Genomic DNA, 22,448 nt, shown 5'->3' on the forward strand with positions numbered 1-22,448 from the left:
GTACTCTCCACCCGGCTTCCCCTATAGTAAGCATCCTCATGACTATGGTCCACACGCTGTATCTGGCACAGTGGATGAGAAGGTCCACATGAGGCACGCGACTGAGATTTCAGAAAGAGAAGCTCGGGGAGCAATGAGAGTGAGCTGAGGCACGAAACGGGCGACATATGAAAGATAAGGCTTGGCTTGTCATCAGATTTCTCAATCGCCACACCAGAAGCTAGAAAGCCATAAACCAATGCTTTCAAAATTCTGAGTGAAAATTATCTGTGTCATAAAATTCCAGAGTAGCCAAACTACATATCAAGTGTGACATTAGAATAAAGATAATTGCAGAACTATGGGGGTTTCAAAAAAATATGCCTCCTATGCCCTTTGTTGGAGAAGGAAATGGCAACCCACTCCAGTGTTCTTGCCTGGAGAATCCCAGGGACGGCGGAGCCTGGTGGGCTGCCGTCTATGGGGTCGCACAGAGTCGGACACGACTGAAGCGACTTAGCAGCAGCAGCAGCAGCATGCCCTTTGTATCACAGAGTTATTCAAGGGCTTGCTTCTCTAAAAAGGGAAAGGAAACAAAGAGGGAGAAATCCTAGAGCTGATGCAGGAGGCTGCAGAGCAGGTACATCTGTGGCTGCCTGAGAAATAAACAGTGCAGCGTGGAGCAGGAAAGCAGAAGTGTCTGAACATAGATTCATAGCCCAGGCAGACTGTGTGGGGATAAATTAGTGACAAGCATACAGGAAATTAAATATTAAAACCAGACAGTTGATGAACCCTAGAGAAAATAAAAAGCTTCACATAAGTGTGGTATGCTACATGGTTTAGCTTTGAGCCATACTTGGTCAAATTCACGTAAATAGTGAATATTTATTTAAACAGAAATAGTAATCTAACCACATTGGGGGGAACGGAGGAAGGGGAGAGAAAGGGAGAACACACACATGCTGGGATCTTCCACCCTTCTATCCAGAAGTCAATAGTTACTATGGGAAATTGAAAAACAAATGAAGAAGCACCAGTATCAGCCTATTGCTTAGACATACATACCTATACCGAGCAGGCTTCAGTCGTGTCTAACTCTTTGGACCCTATGGGGTGTAGCCCTCCACGCTCCTCTGTCCATGGGATTCTCCAGACTAGAATGCTGGAGTGGGTTGCCATGCTTCCTCCAGGGGATCATGCACTCCCAGGGATCGAACCTGCCTTTCTTATGCCTCCTGCATTGGCAGCCAGGTTCTTTACCACTAGCGCCACCTGGGAAGCAACATGAAAATAAAAGACAGCAGAAACAGCTTAGGATAGTTACCTCTAGGTCATGGGGATAAGAAAGTGGGAGGAATTGGTCAAGAGAAAGTTCTAGGAGGATTAAAGAAAGAAAGTGAAGTTGCTCAGTTGTGTCCGCCTCTTTGTGACCCCAAGGACTGTAGCCTACCAGGCTCTTCGGTCCATGGCATTTTCCAGCCAAGAGTACTGGAGTGGGTTGACATGTCTTTCTCCAGGGGATCTTCCGGACTTGGGGATCGAACCTGGGTCTCCTGCATTGCAGGCAGACACTTTACCATCTGAGCCACCAGGGAAGCCCAAAGTGAAAGTGAAAGTCGCTCAGTCCTGTCTGACTCTTTGTGACCCCATGGACTATACAGTCCATGGAATTCTCTAGGCCAGAATAGTGGAGTGGGTAGCCTTTCCCTTCTCCAGGGGATCTTCCCAACCCAGGGATCAAACCCGGGTCTCTCACATTGCAGGCAGATTCTTTACCAGCTGAGCCACAAGGGTTTTCGTGACCTTTAAAAGCAATGCCCATGCATTTCATAAGATTAGAAGGACGGTTACCCTGCAGGGAGGAGGTCTGTGCCCAGGCTGGCCCAACCCTGTTAAGAATCAGGGAGTGTCCGGGGTGGAAACTATAGACACTCCCCCTGAACACAGTGACTTGGCTTCCTATCAAGGCTGTGGCCATTCAAGCAGAGTGGTTTGATCAGGCTCCCCTCTTATTTGCATATTCGCTCGCGATCCGAGACTTCAGCCGGGGCGAGAGTTCACTTACTGTTTGCGCAACTGCGGGACTCTGCCTGCGAGGTGCCGCTCCGTTGCCCAAGGGTCCGGTCCGCTGTCTCTGAAACACATGGCTTTCCCTGCAGGATTTGGATGGGGGGCGGCCACCTCAGCTTATCAAGTGGAAGGTAGGAGAAACTCCTTGCCCTTCTCTAGGGCTGGGCTGGATGCCTTGTCATGGATTCTGTATGTCTGCGTAAGAAGGTGGGGATGAGGAGGCAAAGAAAAAAAAAAAAGAAGAAGGAAAAGCACTGTGCCTGCGTGCTAGGTCGCTTCAGTCGTGTCCGACTCTGTGACCCCACGGACTGTAGCCCGCCGGCTCCTCTGTCCATGGGGATTCTCCAGGCCAGAATACTGGAGTGGGTTGCCATGCCCTCCTCCAGGGGATCTTCGACTCAGGGATTGAACCTGCCTCTCGTAGGCCTCCTGCATTGGCAGATGGGTTCTTACCACTAGCGCCACCTGGGAAGTCCCAGAAAAGCACTGAAGAGCCCGTAATTGTATAAATGAAACTATCCCTTTTCTTATAGAAGAGGCTCGCTTCCCATGTCCCTTTCCTTAGGCACAAGGGTGGTGGTGGTGACCGGCTGAAGACACAGCAACAGCTGTATTTTTGGTCGGTTTCAGCTTATCTGAGACATCAGTGTACATTGAGCGAGTTGCTTTCATCATTTGTTTCTTGAACACATTGGCCATGACCTCCCTAAAAATGAAAACAGTTGCTCCTGTTGGTTGGAAAATAGTAAGTACCTTCAAAGATTTTAAGAGACATCATTAAGGGATGTTCTTCAGTTGGGCAAGGTGCCCAGTTCTATTTCTGTTAAGCACCCCCCCCCCCCCCCATTTCCTGGGTGGCTGAGAAGTAAAGGGGAGCAACTGTGAGAGGTCAGAGGATCCAGATGAAGTTGGTCTCCATTCACCTCCCTGGAACTGCCAGGTAGAAGCCATCTTCATGGGGACTGCTGGCTCAGACGGTAAAGAATCAGCATGCCTTGTGGGAGACCCGGCTTTGAACCCTGGGTGGGAAGATCCCCTGGAGGAGAGCATGACAGCTGACTCCACTGTTCTTGCCTGGAGACTCGCATGGACAGAGGAGCCTGGCGGGGCTGCAGTGCATGGGGTCGCAAAGAGTCGGACATGACTGAGCAACCAACACTTTCATACTTTCATGCTCTGATACAAGGCATGCTCAAAAGGTCTGGGAATGTCCAGTTTAGCAAGATCCCACATCACTTTTCTCTCTCTCTGTAGTACTGTCTTCATCTTTTCCCAGATAATCTCCACTTGGTCAGCGTGGGTGACTTGACAGAGATGACCCTCTAGGAGTAAAAATGAGAGATATTGCGTTGGCTAGTTTCTTTCTCGGAAGAGAGTTCAGACAGAACTGAGAGGGGGTTGCAGAGTGCTGGAATGGAGTGACCAGAATCAGGTTCTAGAAGGAACATAGCATGGAGACTAGCAAATTAGGCTGTGGAGCCAGACTCCCTGGACCTGAGGTCCGTCTCTACCTTTTCCTAACTCTGTGTGACTTTGGGCAAGTTACTAGACTTCTCTGTGCCTTCTCATGTAAATGGGGATAATGATGGTATTATCAACCTTATGTAGTTGCTGTGAGGTTTAAATAAGATGATATAAGTTAAATGCTGAATGATTAGTAAGTGATTCCTGAATGGTACTTATATTTAGATGGGAGTCAGTCACAAAGGGTTTACTGAGAATGACTCACTTTAAAACTCTACAGTAAACTTGGCTGAAATATGCAATCAGTTATCCAAGACAAGACAGTGGGTTTCAGTACCCAGCTCCAGATCCTGCTCACTCAGGTACAGGGGGTAAGCGTACGGCTCCCTTCTGGGCTTCTCTCTTTTCAGGCCTTCCGCATGGCTAGCCCTTTTCTGTCTACGCCCAACTTGCTGCTGCCTCACTGTAAGCTCTTTATTTGTGATCCCTAGCCCACTATTGTGCTGTTCACTGTCTCATAACTGCTTTCAGAAGGGAAATTGATCTTCCTTTCTCTTTCTGTCAATGCACAGATGCCTTTTATATGTCTGCTTTCTTTTCTTTTCATACTGTTCATGGTGACCTGCCTCTTGAGAAACCTGTCTGCAGATCAGGAAGCAACAGTTAGAACTGGACATGGAACAACAGACTGGTTCCAAATAGGAAAAGGAGTACGTCAAGGCTGCATATTGTCACCCTGCTTATTTAACTTATATGCAGAGTACATCATGAGAAACGCTGGGCTGGAAGAAGCACAAGCTGGAATCAAGATTGCCAGGAGAAATATCAATAACCTCAGATATAAAGATGACACCACCCTTATGGCAGAAAGTGAAGAAGAACTGAAGAGCCTCTTGATGAAAGTGAAAGAGGAGAGTGAAAAAGTTGGCTTAAAGCTCAACATTCAGAAAACTAAGATCATGGCATCTGGTCCCATCACTTCATGGCAAATAGATGGGGAAACAGTGGAAACAGTGTCAGACTTTATTTTTTGGGGCTCCAAAATCACTGCAGATGGTGATTGCAGCCATGAAATTAAAAGATGCTTACTCCTTGGAAGGAAAGTTATGATCAACCTAGACAGCATTTTAAAAAGCAGAGACATCACTTTGCCAACAAAGGTCCGTCTAGTCAAGGCTATGGTTTTTCCAGTGGTCATGTATGGATGTGAGAGTTGGACTATAAAGAAAGCTGAGTGCAGAAGAATTGATGCTTTTGAACTGTGGTGTTGGAGAAGACTCTTGAGTGTCTTTTGGACTGCAAGGGGATCCAACCAGTCCATCCTAAAGGAAATCAGTCCTGAATATTCAATGGAAGGACTGATGTTGAAGCTGAAACTCCAATACTTTGGCCACCTGATGTAAAGAGCTGACTCATTTGAAAAGCCCCTGATGCTGGGAAAGATTGAGGGCAGGAGGAGAAGGGAACGACAGAGGATGAGATGGTTGGATGGCATCACCGACTTGATGGACATGAGTTTGGGTGGACTCTGGGAGTTGGTGATGGACAGGGAGGCCTGGCGTGCTGTGGTTCATAGGGTCGCAAAGAGTCGGACACGACTGAACTGACTGACTTTCTTTTCTTACCTATCCTTTTATGCTGGGTTTGAATCCTAGCTCGAGCACTTACTAGCTGAGTGACTTTGGACAAATAACTTGTTTAAGTCTCAGGTTCCTTATTTGTAAAATTAAGGAAATGGTCATACCCATCCTGTAGCTTTGTTCTGAGAATTAAAGAGGTCTGCATATATAACTGAAACACAAGAATGCTGGTGCATGTGAAAGTGAAGTCGCTCAGTTGTGTCCGACTCGTAGCCACCCCATGGACTGCAGCCTACCAGGCTCCTCCGTCCATGGGATTTTCCAGGCAGAGTACTGGAGTGGGTTGCCATTTCCTTCTCCAGGGGATCTTCCCGACTCAGGGATCGAAGCCAGGTCTCCCGCATTGTAGACAGACGCTTTACCATCTGAGCCACCAATGCCTGGTGCATAGTATCCACTAAATAAAAATAACACTACTGTACTACTACTTCTAGTAATGATGATGAATGTTATTCTTTCTCCTGGTTTGATTCTGTCCCACTATGTCATCTGCTCCATTTACTGGGAATGGTCCTTTTTTCTTTGGACCCTAAATAAGAATATACTCTGTTCTTACTCATTCTTGTCCAGTTACTCAGAGTTATTGTTTAACTACCCCTTCCACCATTGTGGGGGTCACACGTGCAGGATGTCAACACATGGCTTTGTCAGATCAATGTGGCCTGGAATTTAAAAGCTGAAGTCACCTTGTCACTTTCTAATTTTGATAATCTTTGAACTTTTGAGCTTCCCTGGCCTCTGAAAGTTCACAGGATCTTTGGAAGTCATGGACACTTAGCAGAACTGAGGACTGAGCAGCAACTGTATTTATTTAAAAAAAAAAATCTATCTTGGTCATTTATTCTAAAACATCATGATGTATCTTTTTATATTGATTTTCAAAACACATTGTCTGTGTAGGTACCTTTGTTTTCAGACACCCTCTCCTGAGTCTGGAGAGAGAGCTATCATACTCCATGGCCCCTGCTCTCCTCTACAGATCCATGCCCACCACCACACAGAATCTGTGATATTTTGACTCTGTTACTTGGAATGGAAGTCACTGTCAGGGTCTTTGCAAGTAGAGTGACCAGAAAGGGCAAAACAGGCCTTTCAGTCACTGGGCTTCCTAATGTACTATTTGCTTGTGTATTTCCCCAGACCTATGGCTCTTTCTTCTTTCTGTCTTTGTCCATGTCTCATTCACCTTCATGTTGGCCGCTTCCTTGGCTATGGTTTTTAAGAAGAGTTTAATGTTTATTATATCAGAGTTGGCTTCATGGTGCCTAGAGCTTTTCGGAGGAAAGCACCATATAAATCTAATAAATAAATAATAAGTGATATAAGCAGGAGGAAAATTATGTGTTTTAGGTGAGTTGTAAAGAACCCTGTAAAACCTGTAAAAATGTATTCGTTAGACAAAGAGGCAGGGAAGAAAATGAAGATAATCATCATTCGTACAGAAGTGAATCTTATGCAATATTTTAAAGCACGAAGAAAATCCCCATGATTTTTAACCCTTTATGAAACTCTTTGCCTGTGTTTCTGGCTGCAGGGAACATGAGGCACAAAACAGCAGATAGTTCAGGGCCATTGTTTACTTCCTCGGTAAGCCACGGAGGGCCTATGAAAATAACTTTTAGGACCTGATTGTGCAGCTCTTATGAGCTTGTAACTCCCAGTAATTTCAGGGAAGGCTCTAAAGAGGTGAATGTACTCTGCAAAAATCCTACGGGTCCTAAGTGAAGTCTAAAACTACTCCACTAAGGCCTCCTGGTAGAATCCAAGTTGTGGTTTTTAAGGAGATAAAGCCCTCAGTTTTATGAATGCAATTACCAACCCTCCATGAGGCACTGGATATCAGTGTAATGTTTGGAGTATGATTTAACTTGGATTTTGACTTTATGTTGGCAGATATTGAGGCTGGCCTCAAAATTGGGCCTTCTATTTGCCTTGGTGTGTCAAAGATGAACTCCTGTAGTTGAGAAACTTGGGGTTCTTCTGTGCTTACAAAAGTGGGAGAATGAACAAATTCTTTGGTTTTAGGTCCACTTTTAAGTGATTCATTTTTTTTTTTTTAATTAATCCATTTTTGACCGCTCTGGGTCCTCATTGCTGCGAGCAGGCTTTCTCTAGTTACAGTGAGCTGAGCGGGGACCACTCTAGTTTGCAGTGCATGGGCTTTTCATTGCGGTGACTTCTCTTGTTGCAGAGCATGGCTCTATGGTACAGGGGCTTCAGTAGTTGCAGCTCTCGGACTCTGGAGTGGGGGCTCAGTAGTTTCAGTGCACCAGCTTAGTTGTTCCCAGGCCTGTGGGATCGTCCTGGAGCAGGAATCAAACCCATGTTTCCTGCAATGGCAGGTGGATTCTTAAACACAGGGCCACCAGGGAAGGCCTGTGGTGATTCTGTCCAGGTTGTTTCTTCTCTGTACCTTTAAAAAACTGAATTCAATGATACAACCTGAGCTAGAGGCCCATTTTATCTACCTGCTGTAGATGTCAGCACAGGCCCCATATTTCTTTAGACCACTTCCTATTTACTTCCTCCACTCAACCAGTTTTGGCTGTGTATCTGGCTTCCTAATTTCTACTAAACTCCTTGGAGCAAACATTTCAGCTGGGGATTTATCTTTTGGCTACCCTTGGTGGTCTTCTGGTACAGTGTTCACCAAACTGATCTGCCTGTTGTGTGAACCATCTAAGAAGGGAGTGGAAGCAGACTTAAAAGCATGGACATTTGTAAAAAGGAGGAAGAGGGGTAAGAATTTATCCATGAACTTTCTCATACCTTGAAGTTGAGGTGAGAGAAACCACCCTTATTTCTTTCCCCCAGTTTCAAATTTGAGATCCACAAAAACTCAGTAGTTGCCTCCATTTTTGATTGTATGATGAAATTATGTAGGCATCATCAAACAAGTATGGGCTTTGGCTGGGATGGCATTCAGATATTCATCAGCTGATACACTGACCAATCAAATGGTAACTGTAAAAAAATTGTCATAGACTGAAATCGCACCATTGACTAATGAGAGGAAATTCCAACCATCAGCTGCTGGTATGGGACAGACTACTGGCAGCATCTTCATTGACCATTAAGAGTAGAGGCCAGATGTCAACAACTGACTTGACTAGCCTGGCACTCACTTAACTAATCAGAGTGGGTACCAGCTGTAATCAACCGCTGAGGCCACAGTTTCATGTACTGATTGAATTTTAGCTTTAGGCTTATGAGTGGGACGTATGAAGACTATATCAGACTATGTGTGAACTAGTGGAGAGTTAAGTCTCTTAATTTCTCCAAGCTTCAGATTTTTCACCTGCAAAATCCCTGATGCTCGTCTCTCTTTCTCTCTTTTTAAATTAAATTTCATTGGGTAACTATTGGAGAACTTTTTCTTACATTGTGTGCTTCTCTGGATCTGGGTTGCTTTCCCCAACTTTTTCTTTCAGACTACTAATTTGGGCATTAACTTTGTTCATTCTATCTTTCAACCTCTCTATGAAGTATTTAATTATGGCAATCATATTTTTAAGTTTTAGGAACACATTTTTATTCTTTGATTGTCTAATTTCCAGGAAGTCATGTTTTATTTTTTGGATGTAGTCATTCTTTAAATCTTTTAAAGAATGCTAGTTTAAAAATTGTCTCCCCCCCCCCCTTTTTGTATCACTTTGAAATCTTTGGGTTATTTGTTTATTTGGGTCCTCATCTTTCATGCTATTTGTCTTTGTCAAGTGGTTGGTGATCCTGGAATACCCATTTATGATTTTGAATGAAAGACTACATTGATATGAGTAACTGAGTTAGGCTGCCTTTGAAGTTAAGTGGTTTTGTTCAACTGAAACAGTCCTGATCTTGTAAGAAGCAGGGTTCTGTGTAATTGAGTGGGACCCGTTGACGGTCAGTCTACTCATAAAGGACTATGTATATAAGGGAAGGAAGCCAAGGTTTAGATCTCAATAATTGCCAGATAATGAGGACTTTAAAAAAGAATGTTTTTGTTTGCCTTTTAAAAGTGTTTTTATCAAGTCTTTCATTTTTCATCAGTTTAACTGAGATATAATTGTCATACAGCACTGTATAAGTCTAAAAGGTTCAGCTTAATGACTTGACTTACATATATTGTCAATTGATTACCACAATAAGAAAAAAAAAGATTTAAAAAAAATTTTGATGTCAATTTCTAGGATCTATTCTCTTAGCAATTTTCAAAGATGGCATACAACAAAGCTTACTCTAGTCATCATGTTGTACATTACCTCCTTAGTGCTAATTTATCTTATAACCAAAAGTTTGTACCTTCTGACCACTTTCATCCGGTTCCTCCTCCCCTCACCCCTCATCTGTAGAGGATATGGATCTGATTATTTTTTCTCTATGAGTTGATTTTTTTTCTGTTTCCTTAGATTCCACTGTGAGATCATACCATATTCATCTTTCTCTGTCTGATTGTTCACTTTTGACTTTTGTTTCCCATCTGTACTACCCTTCAAATTCATATTTAGTTCTAGAGTTTATTCTGCCTTTCTGGACTGTCTCAGTACCCTTGATAGCCATCTTTTCCTGTCACACATCTCACTTTTATTAAGCATATCTTGTAACTTAGAGGTGGGGTGAAGGCAGCACCAACTGCTCTGTTTGAAGGGTGGGAGAGGAACCAGTCAGGCCGGCAGCATGTTAAATAATCCTTTAGTTAATTACTCTGATGATCGCTCTGAGTCTGTTCTGCTCTCTGCAGTGGCTGACCAGTAGATTCTCTAGGGCAACCCCTCTTAATGCTTACCGGTCGTCGTGTGTGTGTGTGTGTGTGTGTGTGCGCGCGCGTGTGTATTGTAATCCTTTGCTTTAGTTTCTCAGACAATTCCATTCTAGTTACTTTCTGTTTGCCACAAATACTTTAGTCAATGTGGCATTCTTTAGGGGCTTTTTTCGTTTTCAGTTATGTCATGGATTAAAAAAAAAAATTGATTGTCATTTCAGTGGAGTTGTGAGAGGGAGAGGAGTTAAATATGTCCATTCCACTCCCCATCTTGAACTGGAAGTCCTTATTAACATGCATTTATAGAACAAAAGTGTCTTATAAACCATACAGTATTATTCAAAGTTTAGCAAATGAATTCCCCCATCTTCTTCTTACCCTTATCTTCCTTCTCTCTATCACTAACATATCCAAGCTCTGGGAATTTTCTAGTCTTAAGCTTTTCAGAAAGAGGATGCGATAACATGGAATTGATGGCATTTCAAGCAATGAGAGAAAGTGAAATATTGAGAGAGTCTGAGAAAAACCATGGTGGAGGATGGGTGCTATGATCAAAAGTGCCTGCCTCTGGGGTCAGCTGCTCTAAGCCATTTGTACTTTTCATCCTTTCTTACATCCCTTTATTCTGGACACAGATTTGTCAGGAAGCATCTTACAGGAAGCTTCCTGTGTGCTGTTTTGGATCTGTCAGGAATCCTTTGGTCCTTATTAATTCCTGAATACTCAGGATTTAAGAGGAGAGGCACGCCTTTCCCTGGGCTGAGGAATCCAGGCATTTCCTTTGTTAGTTTCTCATTATGGCGATAAGTACCCTCTTCTGTCTTTAATAGGGATCGCCTTGTGTTTTGTAAGTCTGGAATTTTAATCTTTATCTTTGCTGAGAATAACTACCTTGTAAGACAGTATATATGCCTACGCCATGTTGGTTAAAGCACCTTTGTTCCATCAGAGCTCTGGCCCCGTGTCTTTCTTTCTCTTCCTCTCTTCCTCTTTATCTTTCTATTTCTGGCTGATTCCCTGGAACGTGAAAGCTGGCTGCTTAACCCAGGGAATATTAGCCTCTTTCCTTCTTTCAGTTTCTCATTGTTAACTCTGGACCACCAGGTTCCGGTCCAGTAAAGGACCAACACAGATTCTCCATGTACCAAGTTTCCTGATAACCAGTTGGCTTCCTGGGCAATGATGAAAGGTATCTGCTGCCATCACTGTTGGTACATGTTGGGTATTTGCCGATACCAGTCTGCCTGCTTATATATTCTTTTCTGTCAGCAAAGTTCTTGATACTGAATGAGTGCTTATCACATATGTTTAGGAAAAAGCATTTTTATCTGTATGATGGAATTACTACAAAATAATTGTAGAGCATTTATTTATTTATTTTTTGAGCATTTGTTTTTTTATTATTATTTTTTTTCATTTATTTTTATTAGTTGGAGGCTAATTACTTTACAATATTGTAGTGGTTTTTGTCATACATTGACATGAATCAGCCATGGAATTGTAGAGCATTTAAAATATACAAACAAGCAAACAAATCAAAAATCAGCCAGAGAGGTGTCTTCAAATTTTGAGTCCATTCTTCAGTCTCCTTGTATACATTCACAGATTTTCATGCACTCATCCACTCTCGTTTATCCTAATAGGAATGTTCTATAGATAGTTTTGATTTCTGTAAGATACTTAAATATATCCTGATAGACTATAACACATTTGCCTCTTTTTCTCTCCTCTCTATCTTTCTATACACATGGATGTTGAATAGAAAGCAAATGTGATATGTATGTCTTTTTCAGTTATGGTTTCCTCAGGGTATATGCCCAATAGTGGGATTGCTGGATCATATTGTAGTTTTATTCCTAATTTTTTTAGAAATCTTCATATTGTTCTCCATAGTGGCTATATCAGTTTGCATTCCTACCAACAGTGCAAGAGGGTTCCCTTTTCTCCACACCTTCCTCAGCATTTACTGTCTGTATACTTTTTGATGGTGGCCATTCTGACTGGTGTGAGAAGACACCTCATTGTGGTTTTGATGTGCATTTCTCTAATAAGGAGCAATGGTGAGCATCTTTTCATGTGTTTATTACCCATCTGTATGTCTTATTTGGAGAAATGTCTGTTTAGGTCTTTTGCCCACTTTTTGATTGGGTTGTTTGTTTTTCTGCTGTTGAACTGCATGAGCTGCTTATATTGTAGAAACCATTACAATATTGTAATTATCCCCTAATTAAAAATAAAAAGAAGCCAAAAAGGGAAACAAAACAAATGTGAATCAATATGCATCTTTGAAGCTAAGAGAAAATTTGCTGTGTCTCAGTAAATTTGCTACATCTCCTGTTTGGAGTAGAGTTCTATATCGTGTCCTACATATCTGTACATAAATTAATTTGTCACCACCAAATTCATCAGTTAAGCTGGGACATTTGTTTACTTGGATGAATGCGTGCCAGCATTATACTGAAAAAAGACTGTTCTTTCTTGGGCCTGCCCATCTGGCAGGGGTTGGTTTCCAGGTAAGTTCACTGGTGCAAAGCTTAAGTGATTCTTCAAGAATTATTGGGTCATCACATAGTGTCCCAGACAGAAATATGGGACTCATGCTAGACTGTTCCTCTTACCCTTCTTTATTTAATCAATTATTTTTTTGTTCTGTCTCTTTTAAACCCCTTGATTACACCCATCTTCCCCATTACTGCTTCCTTTTTTTTAGTTCCAAAACTCACCATCTTTTGTCTTAAATTCTCTTGCCTCCCCTCCACTTTCCTTTAATCTCTCTAACACCCTGCTTCTAGCATGGTCTTTTAAAATTCTGACCACTTCATTCCATTTCTTTTTTTTTAATGATTTTTTTTTTCTTGTAAGAGAAGCCAAGTGGTCCTCAGTTTTTAGTTTTTACTTTTTGGCTGCCCTGTGCAGCATATAGGGTCTTAGTTCCCCAACCAGGGATCAAACCTGAGTCCTCTGCATCGGAAGTGTGGAGTCTTAACCACTGGACCTCCAGGGGAATCCTTCCATTTCTTGAGAGATAGCATGAGCTCTGAAATCAAACAGACCAAGTTTGAACTCTAACTTCACCTCTTACCAGTTATGTGATCTTTGGAGACAACCAAGCTTTGTACCTCATTTCCTCATGTGTAAAATGGGAATAGTAGGGGTACCTGTCTTGGTTGTTGTAAATACGTTTATGAACATCAGCTGTTTAGATTTGCACTGGGCAAACTACATGTGTTCAGTACAATTTAACAATTATTTAATTGTCTTCTTGCCTTCTACAGAACTATTTCTGAATCCGTGCATGGCATTAAAAAAAAAACTCTCTGTAATTTTACTTCTGACTATATCCCTAGTTTCATCTCTTGTTTCCTTTTCATTTGTATCTTATTCTTTGACCAAAATGAAGCACAAGTAATTCTTTAAATGTGCCATGACCTTCATGTACTGTTGCACGCACTGTTCCCTCTGCTTGAATGCATACCTGACTTCTGGCATGCGCAGAGACGAACAGAGGACAAAGATCCAGGCTTCTTAACTTCCAGGCTGGTTCTCCTTTCCTACTGTAGCATTCTGCCTCTTTGGCCTTCACCCTTTATGCTACTCATCTGAGTATATTATGGGAGCTTGGTAGAGATAGTAAGGAGCTGGGAGTGGGATATGCAAAGGAAGCCACCCAAAGAAAATTTTAATACCTATATAGCAATCTATTGTATTAACTCTTTGGAACAACATGGATAATATGGCTTTTTCCCTGAGAGCATTTGGACATAACTCCATGCTTTTAGTAATGATTAATATCATGAGAGGGGCTTCTCCAGTGGCTCAGGGGTAAAGAACTCGCCTGCAATGCAGAATCTGCAGGAGACGCGGGTTCCATCCCTGGGTGGGGAAGATCCCCTAGAGGGGGACATGGCAACCCACTCCAATATTCTTGCCTGGAGGATCCCATGGACAGAGGAGCCTGGTGGGCAACAGTCCAAAGGGTCGCCAAGAGTCAGACATGACTGAAGCAACTTAGCATGCGTGCAATATCATGAGAAATATTGATATGGATTGATACGATATTAGCATGGCTATTACACTGAGGGCTGGTATTTCAGATGGCAAGGGAGCAGCTGCAGCCTTGTTGTTTTCCTTCTCCTCTGCTGTGTGGGACACTGCCTTGAGCTGAGAAGATCTGTATTGGCTTTGGATCTTTCTCAAGGTGCCTGTTCTTCCTTTCATTAGTGTGGATAATCAGAATTTGATTGTAAAGTATGCCTAGGCCAAGTGCAAGGGCTTTTAAAATTGTCTGCTGTTTTAGATTATCCAGGCCACTGATCCTCCTTCCTTAGCATGGATAATTGAGAGTGGACTGGGCTGAAGAGTGCTAAGCAGAACCAATTGACAAAATAAATGAGATTTTAAAAATCCTTTACATTTTAATAATAGGAAAAAAAAAAACCAAACTAGATTTTCTTCTCCTTTTTTTAATCAAAAAGAGACTATTTTATATTTTGAAACAGTAAATGTTGATATATTTGGCTTTAAGTTGATTCAAAATAGGAGACTATTTCCTGTGATGCCCCAGTTTAAAATGTATGCTAATCATAATAGGTACTTAATGGAATTAGGGGACAAATTGAAAATATAGGCAAGAGTTTGGATGGTTTCATATTCAATGTCACATTCTCTTATAACCATGTTTATGTTTCAACTAGGTAGCAAGGAGTGGGTGGGAGTTACTTCAGATTCTGAAAAGCTCTCTCTTGAAAGTGGAGGCTATAATTCTTTGTCCCTAATGAGCAGTAACCATGTGGAGAAAGACATTTCATGAATGTTTGTGTAAGATTAACAGGATTCTGTTTTCTGGAAGTATCTGATCTCATTTGCTTCTCATTTTCATCCTTTCATCTTCCCCCATGCATGTCCGCATGCAGAGAGAAATGTTTTTACATGTCACTTGACTGGGAATTTAGAGGACATGTTCGCAAAGGAATGGTGTTGTAAATAGGGATTGGTGTCACTGAATGCCCTTCAGGTGTGTAATGAGATAAATAGATTTGGGGGGTTGACCTGGGAGTTTGGAAAGTAATGTAAGATGCAATGGTGAGTTTCTGGGCAGGTGACTCATAAAGATGGTTTTTGAAACATGACCCATTTTTATGTTGGGAATTGCCCAGCTAAGGCTTAAAGACTCCCATAACACCCATGAATAATCATTTAAATGCAGGCTTTGAGACTTGGGGAAAGAAGTGCATTATTTACTCTAAAGACAATAATCTTCCTTTGGAGTTACTGTAGTCCATCATACAGATGCATACTGGGGGATCTTTGAAAGAGCAACATTTTCTCTTGATGGTCCATTCCTTCATATATCTTACAAATTATTATCCAGGTTTGGGTGGCAGGCTCTGGTTAGGGATGCACGGCAGCCATTCTGCACCAGAGTGTAAGAGACTAAGGCTCTTTCACAGACTGAAATATTACAAAGGGCCTTTGGTCGCTGTTTATTATGTTTGTGTGAAGAGCAAGACATGGGGATGGAGGTGCTGTATCCTTTGCTTTTTTTTTTTTTAAACACAACATGATTATATTTTAATATACAAGCAAAATACAAAACACCATAGTAAATTACTGACAATAAAATACAGTATTTTATTTGCGTTGCATGACAAACAGTTAACATCCTTAGCTATAAATGAGTTCTTAGAAACTAGTAACAAAGACAAAGACATTGCTATACCAAGGGAAATGAAAAAAAAAAAAAAACCACAACAGAAGACATGAAATAACAGAAGTGACTCATAAGGGTTAAGCATATTTAGAAATGACTGAGCTGAACAATAACAGAAGAAAAACAATTTCTTTGTAATACCATATTACCAAAAATTAAAAATCTAACATTTGTACAGTTTTAAGAAACCTACCCACTTAAACACTAGCGAACAAGATTGATGAAGTCCCATCTATATAATAGGGGAAAGTCTGGTTTGGACTCAAACTATAAATTTTGGGTATTCTTAGTCCTATCAGTTCCAATTCATTGGAACTATTTTAACAAATTAGCTGGCTAAATTTACAATGTACATATAAACCAGGTTCACTGCATAGAAAATTTGTAACTAGTACATAGACCCTGCCCCCACCCCCCCAACAAAATCCTCTGATTCTTTGTGGTGCCAAGAGCCTGTCAGACATAGGCACACAATACACTCTTGTGGCTCAACTGATTAGATGAAGGGAAAAGAGAAGAGTTCTCAGCATAGACACTATACAGCTGGGCCAAACATCCTCTAGAGTCATGCTCGTACATGCTCTGTGGCTCAAAGAAAGATCAGGTACAGCTCTACTAAGCCTACAATATGATTGACTTAGATGACGATTTTTCTCTTGGTTGTAGAGAAATCATGCAAGAAGATTCTGAAGAGCTCTGTCTCCAGGTTGTACTTGGACGGTTCCTGGGGATGAATTAGTAATTAAAGTAAATTGAATGAATGTTTATTTGAATTACTACTGCATAATTCTTCCTAGATATTTATTTACTCTGGGTACTAGAGTCTGGAGGTTTAAAAGGTCAGTAGAATGATCATTTGAATCCAAGATTCTAGTGAGGTAGAGGCAAACATATGACTGTGATATCATATGACAACTTAAAGTAGAAGAAACAAAACGCTAATACTTTAGGATGTACTGGCAACACCTGAAGTTCTTGTTTCAAGATTTGGGGGCCTATACCTGGTTATTTAATAGTGATATTTATAGATGGGGCCCAGGAATTTATATTTTTAAAAAAATAAACGCTCTGTGTGATTGTGTTGTGGATGGCTGATGATTTGAGAAATTCTGCCATAGGTTATGTTTTCTGATGACAGGGTGAATGGCAGGACCTAAAGCCAGAGAGACAGGTAGGGCCTTGTCATGATGAACATAAGGTGCCAAGCTAAGGAGTTGGTGTCAGGATCTTGTGCTCTGGGTTCTTGGGACCCACAGAATATCAAGCACAGGAAGTGCTACAGTCAAGTCCGTATACTAGAAGAGTTCTGTCATCAGAGGGGAGGAGGAACTGAAGGAGGAAGACATGGAAGCAAAGGACCAGTTATTAGGCTATTGCAGTAGGTGAGGAAGATGGTGATAAAGGCCTGAGTTTGGGTAGAGGGGACAAAATGGAGAAAAAACCAGAAGGAGGCATCATTGAGAGAGAACCAAAAGGAAATATTCGTGAACATAATGTAGTGAGAGTCACTCAGTTGTGTCCGACTCTTTGTGACCCCATGGTCTATACAGTCCATAATACGGAAGTGGGTAGCCTTTCCCTTCTCCGGGGATCTTCCCAAACCAGGGATTGAATCCAGGTCTCCCTCATTGCAGGTGACTCTTTACCAGCTGAGCCACAAGGGAAGCCCAAGAATACTAGAGTGGGTAGCCTATCCCTTCTCCAGCAGATCTTCCTGACCCAGGAACTGAATTGTGGTCTCTTGCATTGCAGGCAGATTCTTTACCAACTGAGCTATCAGAGAAGCCCATGAGTATGATGTAGGGTGTGAAGGAAGTAGAAGAAAAGACTAAGGTGACTCTTGTGATAACAGTTTAGGTAACTTTCTGGCTGATGAGTCTATGAAAAGAAATACAGTACACTGCAGAAGGAGCGGTATTGGAATTTGCTTGGTAGATATATAATTTGGTAGATTCAATTTGGGGTTGAAATTTTCTTAAGGTATTTAAATGGAAATGCCTAGGAAGTGACGAAATTCATATCTCCATTTTGGATTGGATTTGCTGGCAGTTATTAGTGTGAAGCTGATAGTTCAAGTCATGAAAGAGGAGAATCCTTGAGATAGGGTTATAGAGGGAAACAGAAAAGGAGCAGGTTGCAAAGTCTGGATTAAGTGCTATAAAAGAATTCAAAAGATTCAGAAGAGCCCACAAGGATGTGGCATTTTTCCAGAAGATGAGAATGATTAGAAAGAACTTGAGGCATCTTCTAGACCAGTGATTTTATAACAGTTTTTAATGCAGCAGAACTCGGTTTTCAGGGAAAATCTAACTTAGAACTTTAATAAAACAGATCCAGATAGAGCATCTCTGGTTGAAGAGAAGAGAGGGAGAATGTGTGCCTATCCACCCAGTGCTCCTTCCTTTACTGCCTCTTCCCCACTTGGCAACTCCTGACAGGGCTTTTAAAACATCAATGTGCATTCCTTATTTTATAGCGGCTGGGTGATGGATTACGTGATCGTTGTCATGAAACTCATTGGAAACTCATTTGTGACTGGGGGAGAACATGATGTGATAAAGCCCACAGGAAACAAAGCAGCCAAAGGCAGCATGGAACTTGGAGCCGGCCCAGTGGTGAAGACAAGGCAGGGTTTTAAGGACCAGATGAGGGAACATTCTAAGTTGTAACATTCCAGGAAGGAGTTGCAAAGGTGGTAGATTTGTGAGTCCAAGAAGACATTCAGGGATTCCAGTTTCTTGCCCATTTAAGAGTCAGAGCGAAAGGTTTGTGCTGGGCTGGAGAAACAAAGAGTCTTTCCAGTTTCTACGAAATTGAGGCAGTTGTCATGGGCATTGCATTGCAATTATAGCCCAGACTCCATTCAAATTCTGGTAGAAGTGGAACTTTAATGACAAGATGAGCTAGAGAGCCAGTGAAGGGCAGCAGTGGCTTTCCTTTCATGTAAGAGGGTCTTTGGGGGAGACAGTCTAGTTGGACGGTGAAACCTTGATAATTTGTCAGAGTGCAATCTTGATGACTTGTCTTAAAATTCTATTTGCAAGACAAGTGTGCTTCCCTTATTAAAATGCATTTTTATTTAAGAAGACCCCTTTGGAAGGTTACTGATGAAACACCACTTTATGCTGCCAACTGTCTTATGGTAGAAACTATTTATAGCAACTACAATCATTCTTTCACATGGAAACTCCAGAATACTTGGTATGAAGGGAGTTATTTTGAGGTATCCGTGGAAATCTGCCAAGACTGAAGACTGACCCAGTGATTCCTGGGAGACCTTGAGGAAATTCAATTAGTTTATGAGTCAAAGGAACCTCAAATTATTTTAGGTGGCATCTACCACTATTGGAAAGTTCTGTTCTGGAATTGGCAACCTGCAACAAGTTCCACGCTGGTCTCTCTTCTTAGTAAGACACTTATGGGATATAAATCCTCTTAAGTACATTTTATTGTACCAATTGTTTTGTTTAGAAAAAGCCTATTAGTTTGTTATTTAAAGTGGTCTAGTTGATAGTGGCAATAAATTCTAAAGTTGGAGACTGGGTATTGTTATTTTGGATGTTCTAACAGTCTTGGTTGTCTAAGTTACTTGACCTTGGCTTGTTTGCTTGACCTTTGTTTTCATAATTTGGGGAAAATTCCTCCACTGCACAGAGTTGATACAGTGGTTCTACATATATGTGGTACAAATATGTATTTAATGATAAGATGAAAATATGTGACTATGTTAATAGTATTTGAATATTTGGATCAGGTTTATGTAACCCGGTGAAATAGATTAACTGAAAATTTTAGGTGAATCAGAAAGTTCAAGTGGAAATTAAATTTCTTATAAAAAAGACTTAACTTCTTACATTTATTATTTTGAGTATAATTATACCTGTGTAATAACTATCCGGAAGAAGGACTGGAAGATTGTACTGCAAAATTTTAATACAGAGAAGTAATAAAATGTAGTAGTTACTGGCAACAGTGCTTCTATACTCCACTAGCTTAGGAAAAGCAAAGAGTTCAAATTTAGTTTTCTTAAGAAATATGGTCTTTGTTATTTAACCTTTTTTAAGATTTACTTCCCCCAGGTGGGTAATATCTATGTTTGGGGATTATTGGGAGTAGTACATGAAATAATTTAGGCAATTTATTGGGCACAGGGCCTGATAGTTTTAAAATGGCTCACTAAATGTTGATAATTGTCATCATCATCTTCACTACCATCATGACTACCACCACCATCATCACCATCATCATCATCATCACCGTCAGATGCTGGGTTAGTCTGGGTCCTCCAAGAAGCAGATGCCAGGATGGTACTGAACCTGCAAGAAATTGACTAGGGGAAATGCCCATGAGAGAAACTGGAGAGGGAGCCTGGAGAGTCTGGGATGCAGGAGTGAAGGAGTAAGGGAAGAGAGAAAGGAAGATTGTATGAATCACTTAAACGTAAGTACAGTTCAAAGAAAGTTCACCAGGATCTTTGGGAGTCTTTGATCCAAAGTCGCCTGTCAGAAGATTCCCACATCTTCTGTGCAGGTGAGCTAAGTCACTTTAGTCATGTCCAGCTCTTTGTGACCTCTTGGACTGCAGCCTGCCAGGCTTCTCTGTCCACGGGGATTCTCCAGGCAAGAATACTGGAGTGGGTTGCCATGCCCTCCTCCAGGGGACCTTCCCAACCCAGGGATGGAACTTGTGTCTCCTGCATTGCAGGTGGATTCTTTACTGCTGGGCCGCCAGGGAAGCCCTCCCACATCTTCCGAGTCCAGGATTTTCTTAACAGCCTTTGATGCTCATCACTGGTTGGGACCAACCTGGGCAAGAGTGCCTCAGTGCCAATTCCAGCACAGATGATGGATTTCAGAGCTCAGTCCTCAATCAATTATACTCCCTGAAGTTAGGGGTTGGTAAAATGTGTTCTCATGGCAGTCACAGTGGTGATTGATGAAAAAAATTTTCCCATTTTTTGGTATTTTATTTTTAATATTTAGCCTGCATTACTTAACATTTGGGAGAAGAAGTAAAAAAGATTTTAAATTATTTCCTTTTGCTTGGGTAACCTGAACTCTTTGAGATTTGCCCGGATCTCACAGTAACCCACCTTTTTACTTTGCTTGACTATTTTGGTACAGTTATGTTATTACTTCAACTGGATCTTTTCATGAAAAGTTTTATTTTCGTGCTCCAACTTTAATTTCTGTTTAGAAAACTGATTTGATTAAAGAGTTAAAGTTTAAGTGTTTGTAACAGGATTCAATTAAAATAGGTCATTCTTGGGGCTCTGAAAATGGTAACTGGCCTTGGGCAAATTGGAAGAAAAGTTATAAAATTCAATTGGATGCATCACAACATTTAACATCTTTAAGGAGGATGTTTTTGCCTAATAGATTCAATTTGGAAATATTTAGTGTAGGTCATCAGCTTAAGCATCTAAAAAGTGTGTTTATTTATTTATTTTTTTTCCTTTTAGTTATGGGTAGGAACAGGATACCTGGACTCTATAAAATAAACAATTTCTGGTGGGACCTTGAAGAAAGTCAATTAGTTTCTGTGACTTTACCAGTAGGTTAAAAAGGAGATTGTAATATTGGTGAATAATGTGCTTAGAGATGTTTGCATAAAAGATGCTTTGTCATTGTAAAGTATTATTGAATATTTATGTTCTACCAGACTGAGCCAAATGGCCCAGAGGAAAAAACAGTCAGATTTATGTAAACCTTGTTCAGTGTCCCAGATACTTCAGGATGGGTGCTCTATATATGAATGAATAAGTAAATGGTATAAACATTATTTTAAATTTTGAAAGTACATCAATATTATCTGGGGTTTTAGCCAATGTGCCTGACCTTTGACATTGAAATGAAATGTCTGTCTCCAGGTAACTATTTCAATCTCATAAATATTTTTAAAGCCAGAGGAATTGACAGCAAGTAATGTTTTCTTAGAATTTTGTGTCTGCAAATAAAGGTAAATTATATCTTTACCTAAAACCTATAAGAAATGATTGTCTCTCACCCACAGAGTTGCTCTGAGAATTCCCAGACTGAAATTGCATGTCTTATACTTCTTTTCTTTCCTTTCTTTTAAAAAGTGTTGTACTCACTGTCTGCACTCTAGATTTCTATCACTTTATTGTGATAAATTTGAGCCTCAAAGAAATAATAAAAAAAAAATTAGCCGTAAACACTGCCCAAGGACTTAATGGATCTTACTGAGCTACGCAATGCAGATGTATTGGGACATAAATAGGTAATAGGAGATAAGAGGCACAGAAGCAATTTGTTTGGATTGGGTCACTGCTTAATCCAAATGGGTTCAGCACAAGAATTCATGAAACGTGACAGTGGGCCAAAAGGAACTTGCTGTGACATTTCAGACTCTCCTACCTTTCCTAATTAACCATTTCAAGTATAACAAAACTTAGATCACATAAAGATTTAGTAAGACTCACCAGTACCAAGTATAGACCTGTCTGTGGGGGATGAATGGTTTTACTCATCTCAGGCAATGGACTATAACTCAATCATACCTCAAGCTGGGCTTTTAATTTCTATGATACATTGACTCTGAACAGCATTTTTCTAAAAGACAGAAACCATAGCAAAGTTACCTTATGACATAGTCTGTCATTAAATGCATCTGAATATATTGCATGGATCTAAATATACCTTTGCAAGTTTAATGAGATATTTGAAAACATAAAAATCCTTGTAGAAAAAGCTTCCTAGGATGGGAATGATAATAATAATAATAATAATAGATGCCTTTTTAAAATAACTGCTATTTGTCACCATGCCAGACATTTTGCATGTTTCCTATATAATCAATTGCTTTTTAAAGATGAGGACAC

General features: G+C 40.9%; 1 protein-coding gene across 1 annotated transcript in view; it reads left to right on the forward strand.

Moving 5' to 3' along the window:
- The first annotated feature begins 2,060 nt into the window (after window positions 1–2,060).
- LOC136147905 (cytosolic beta-glucosidase) overlaps window positions 2,061–22,448 on the forward strand; it is a 124,919-nt gene continuing 104,531 nt past the window's right edge. The window contains exon 1 of the mRNA XM_065907248.1: window positions 2,061–2,183. Coding sequence (XP_065763320.1) covers window positions 2,126–2,183 — 58 coding nt within the window. The 5' untranslated portion in view covers window positions 2,061–2,125. The remainder of the gene's footprint in view (window positions 2,184–22,448) is intronic.

The sequence above is a fragment of the Muntiacus reevesi genome, chromosome 16 (genome assembly GCF_963930625.1).
Source record: "Muntiacus reevesi chromosome 16, mMunRee1.1, whole genome shotgun sequence".
Classification (NCBI taxonomy): domain Eukaryota; kingdom Metazoa; phylum Chordata; class Mammalia; order Artiodactyla; family Cervidae; genus Muntiacus; species Muntiacus reevesi.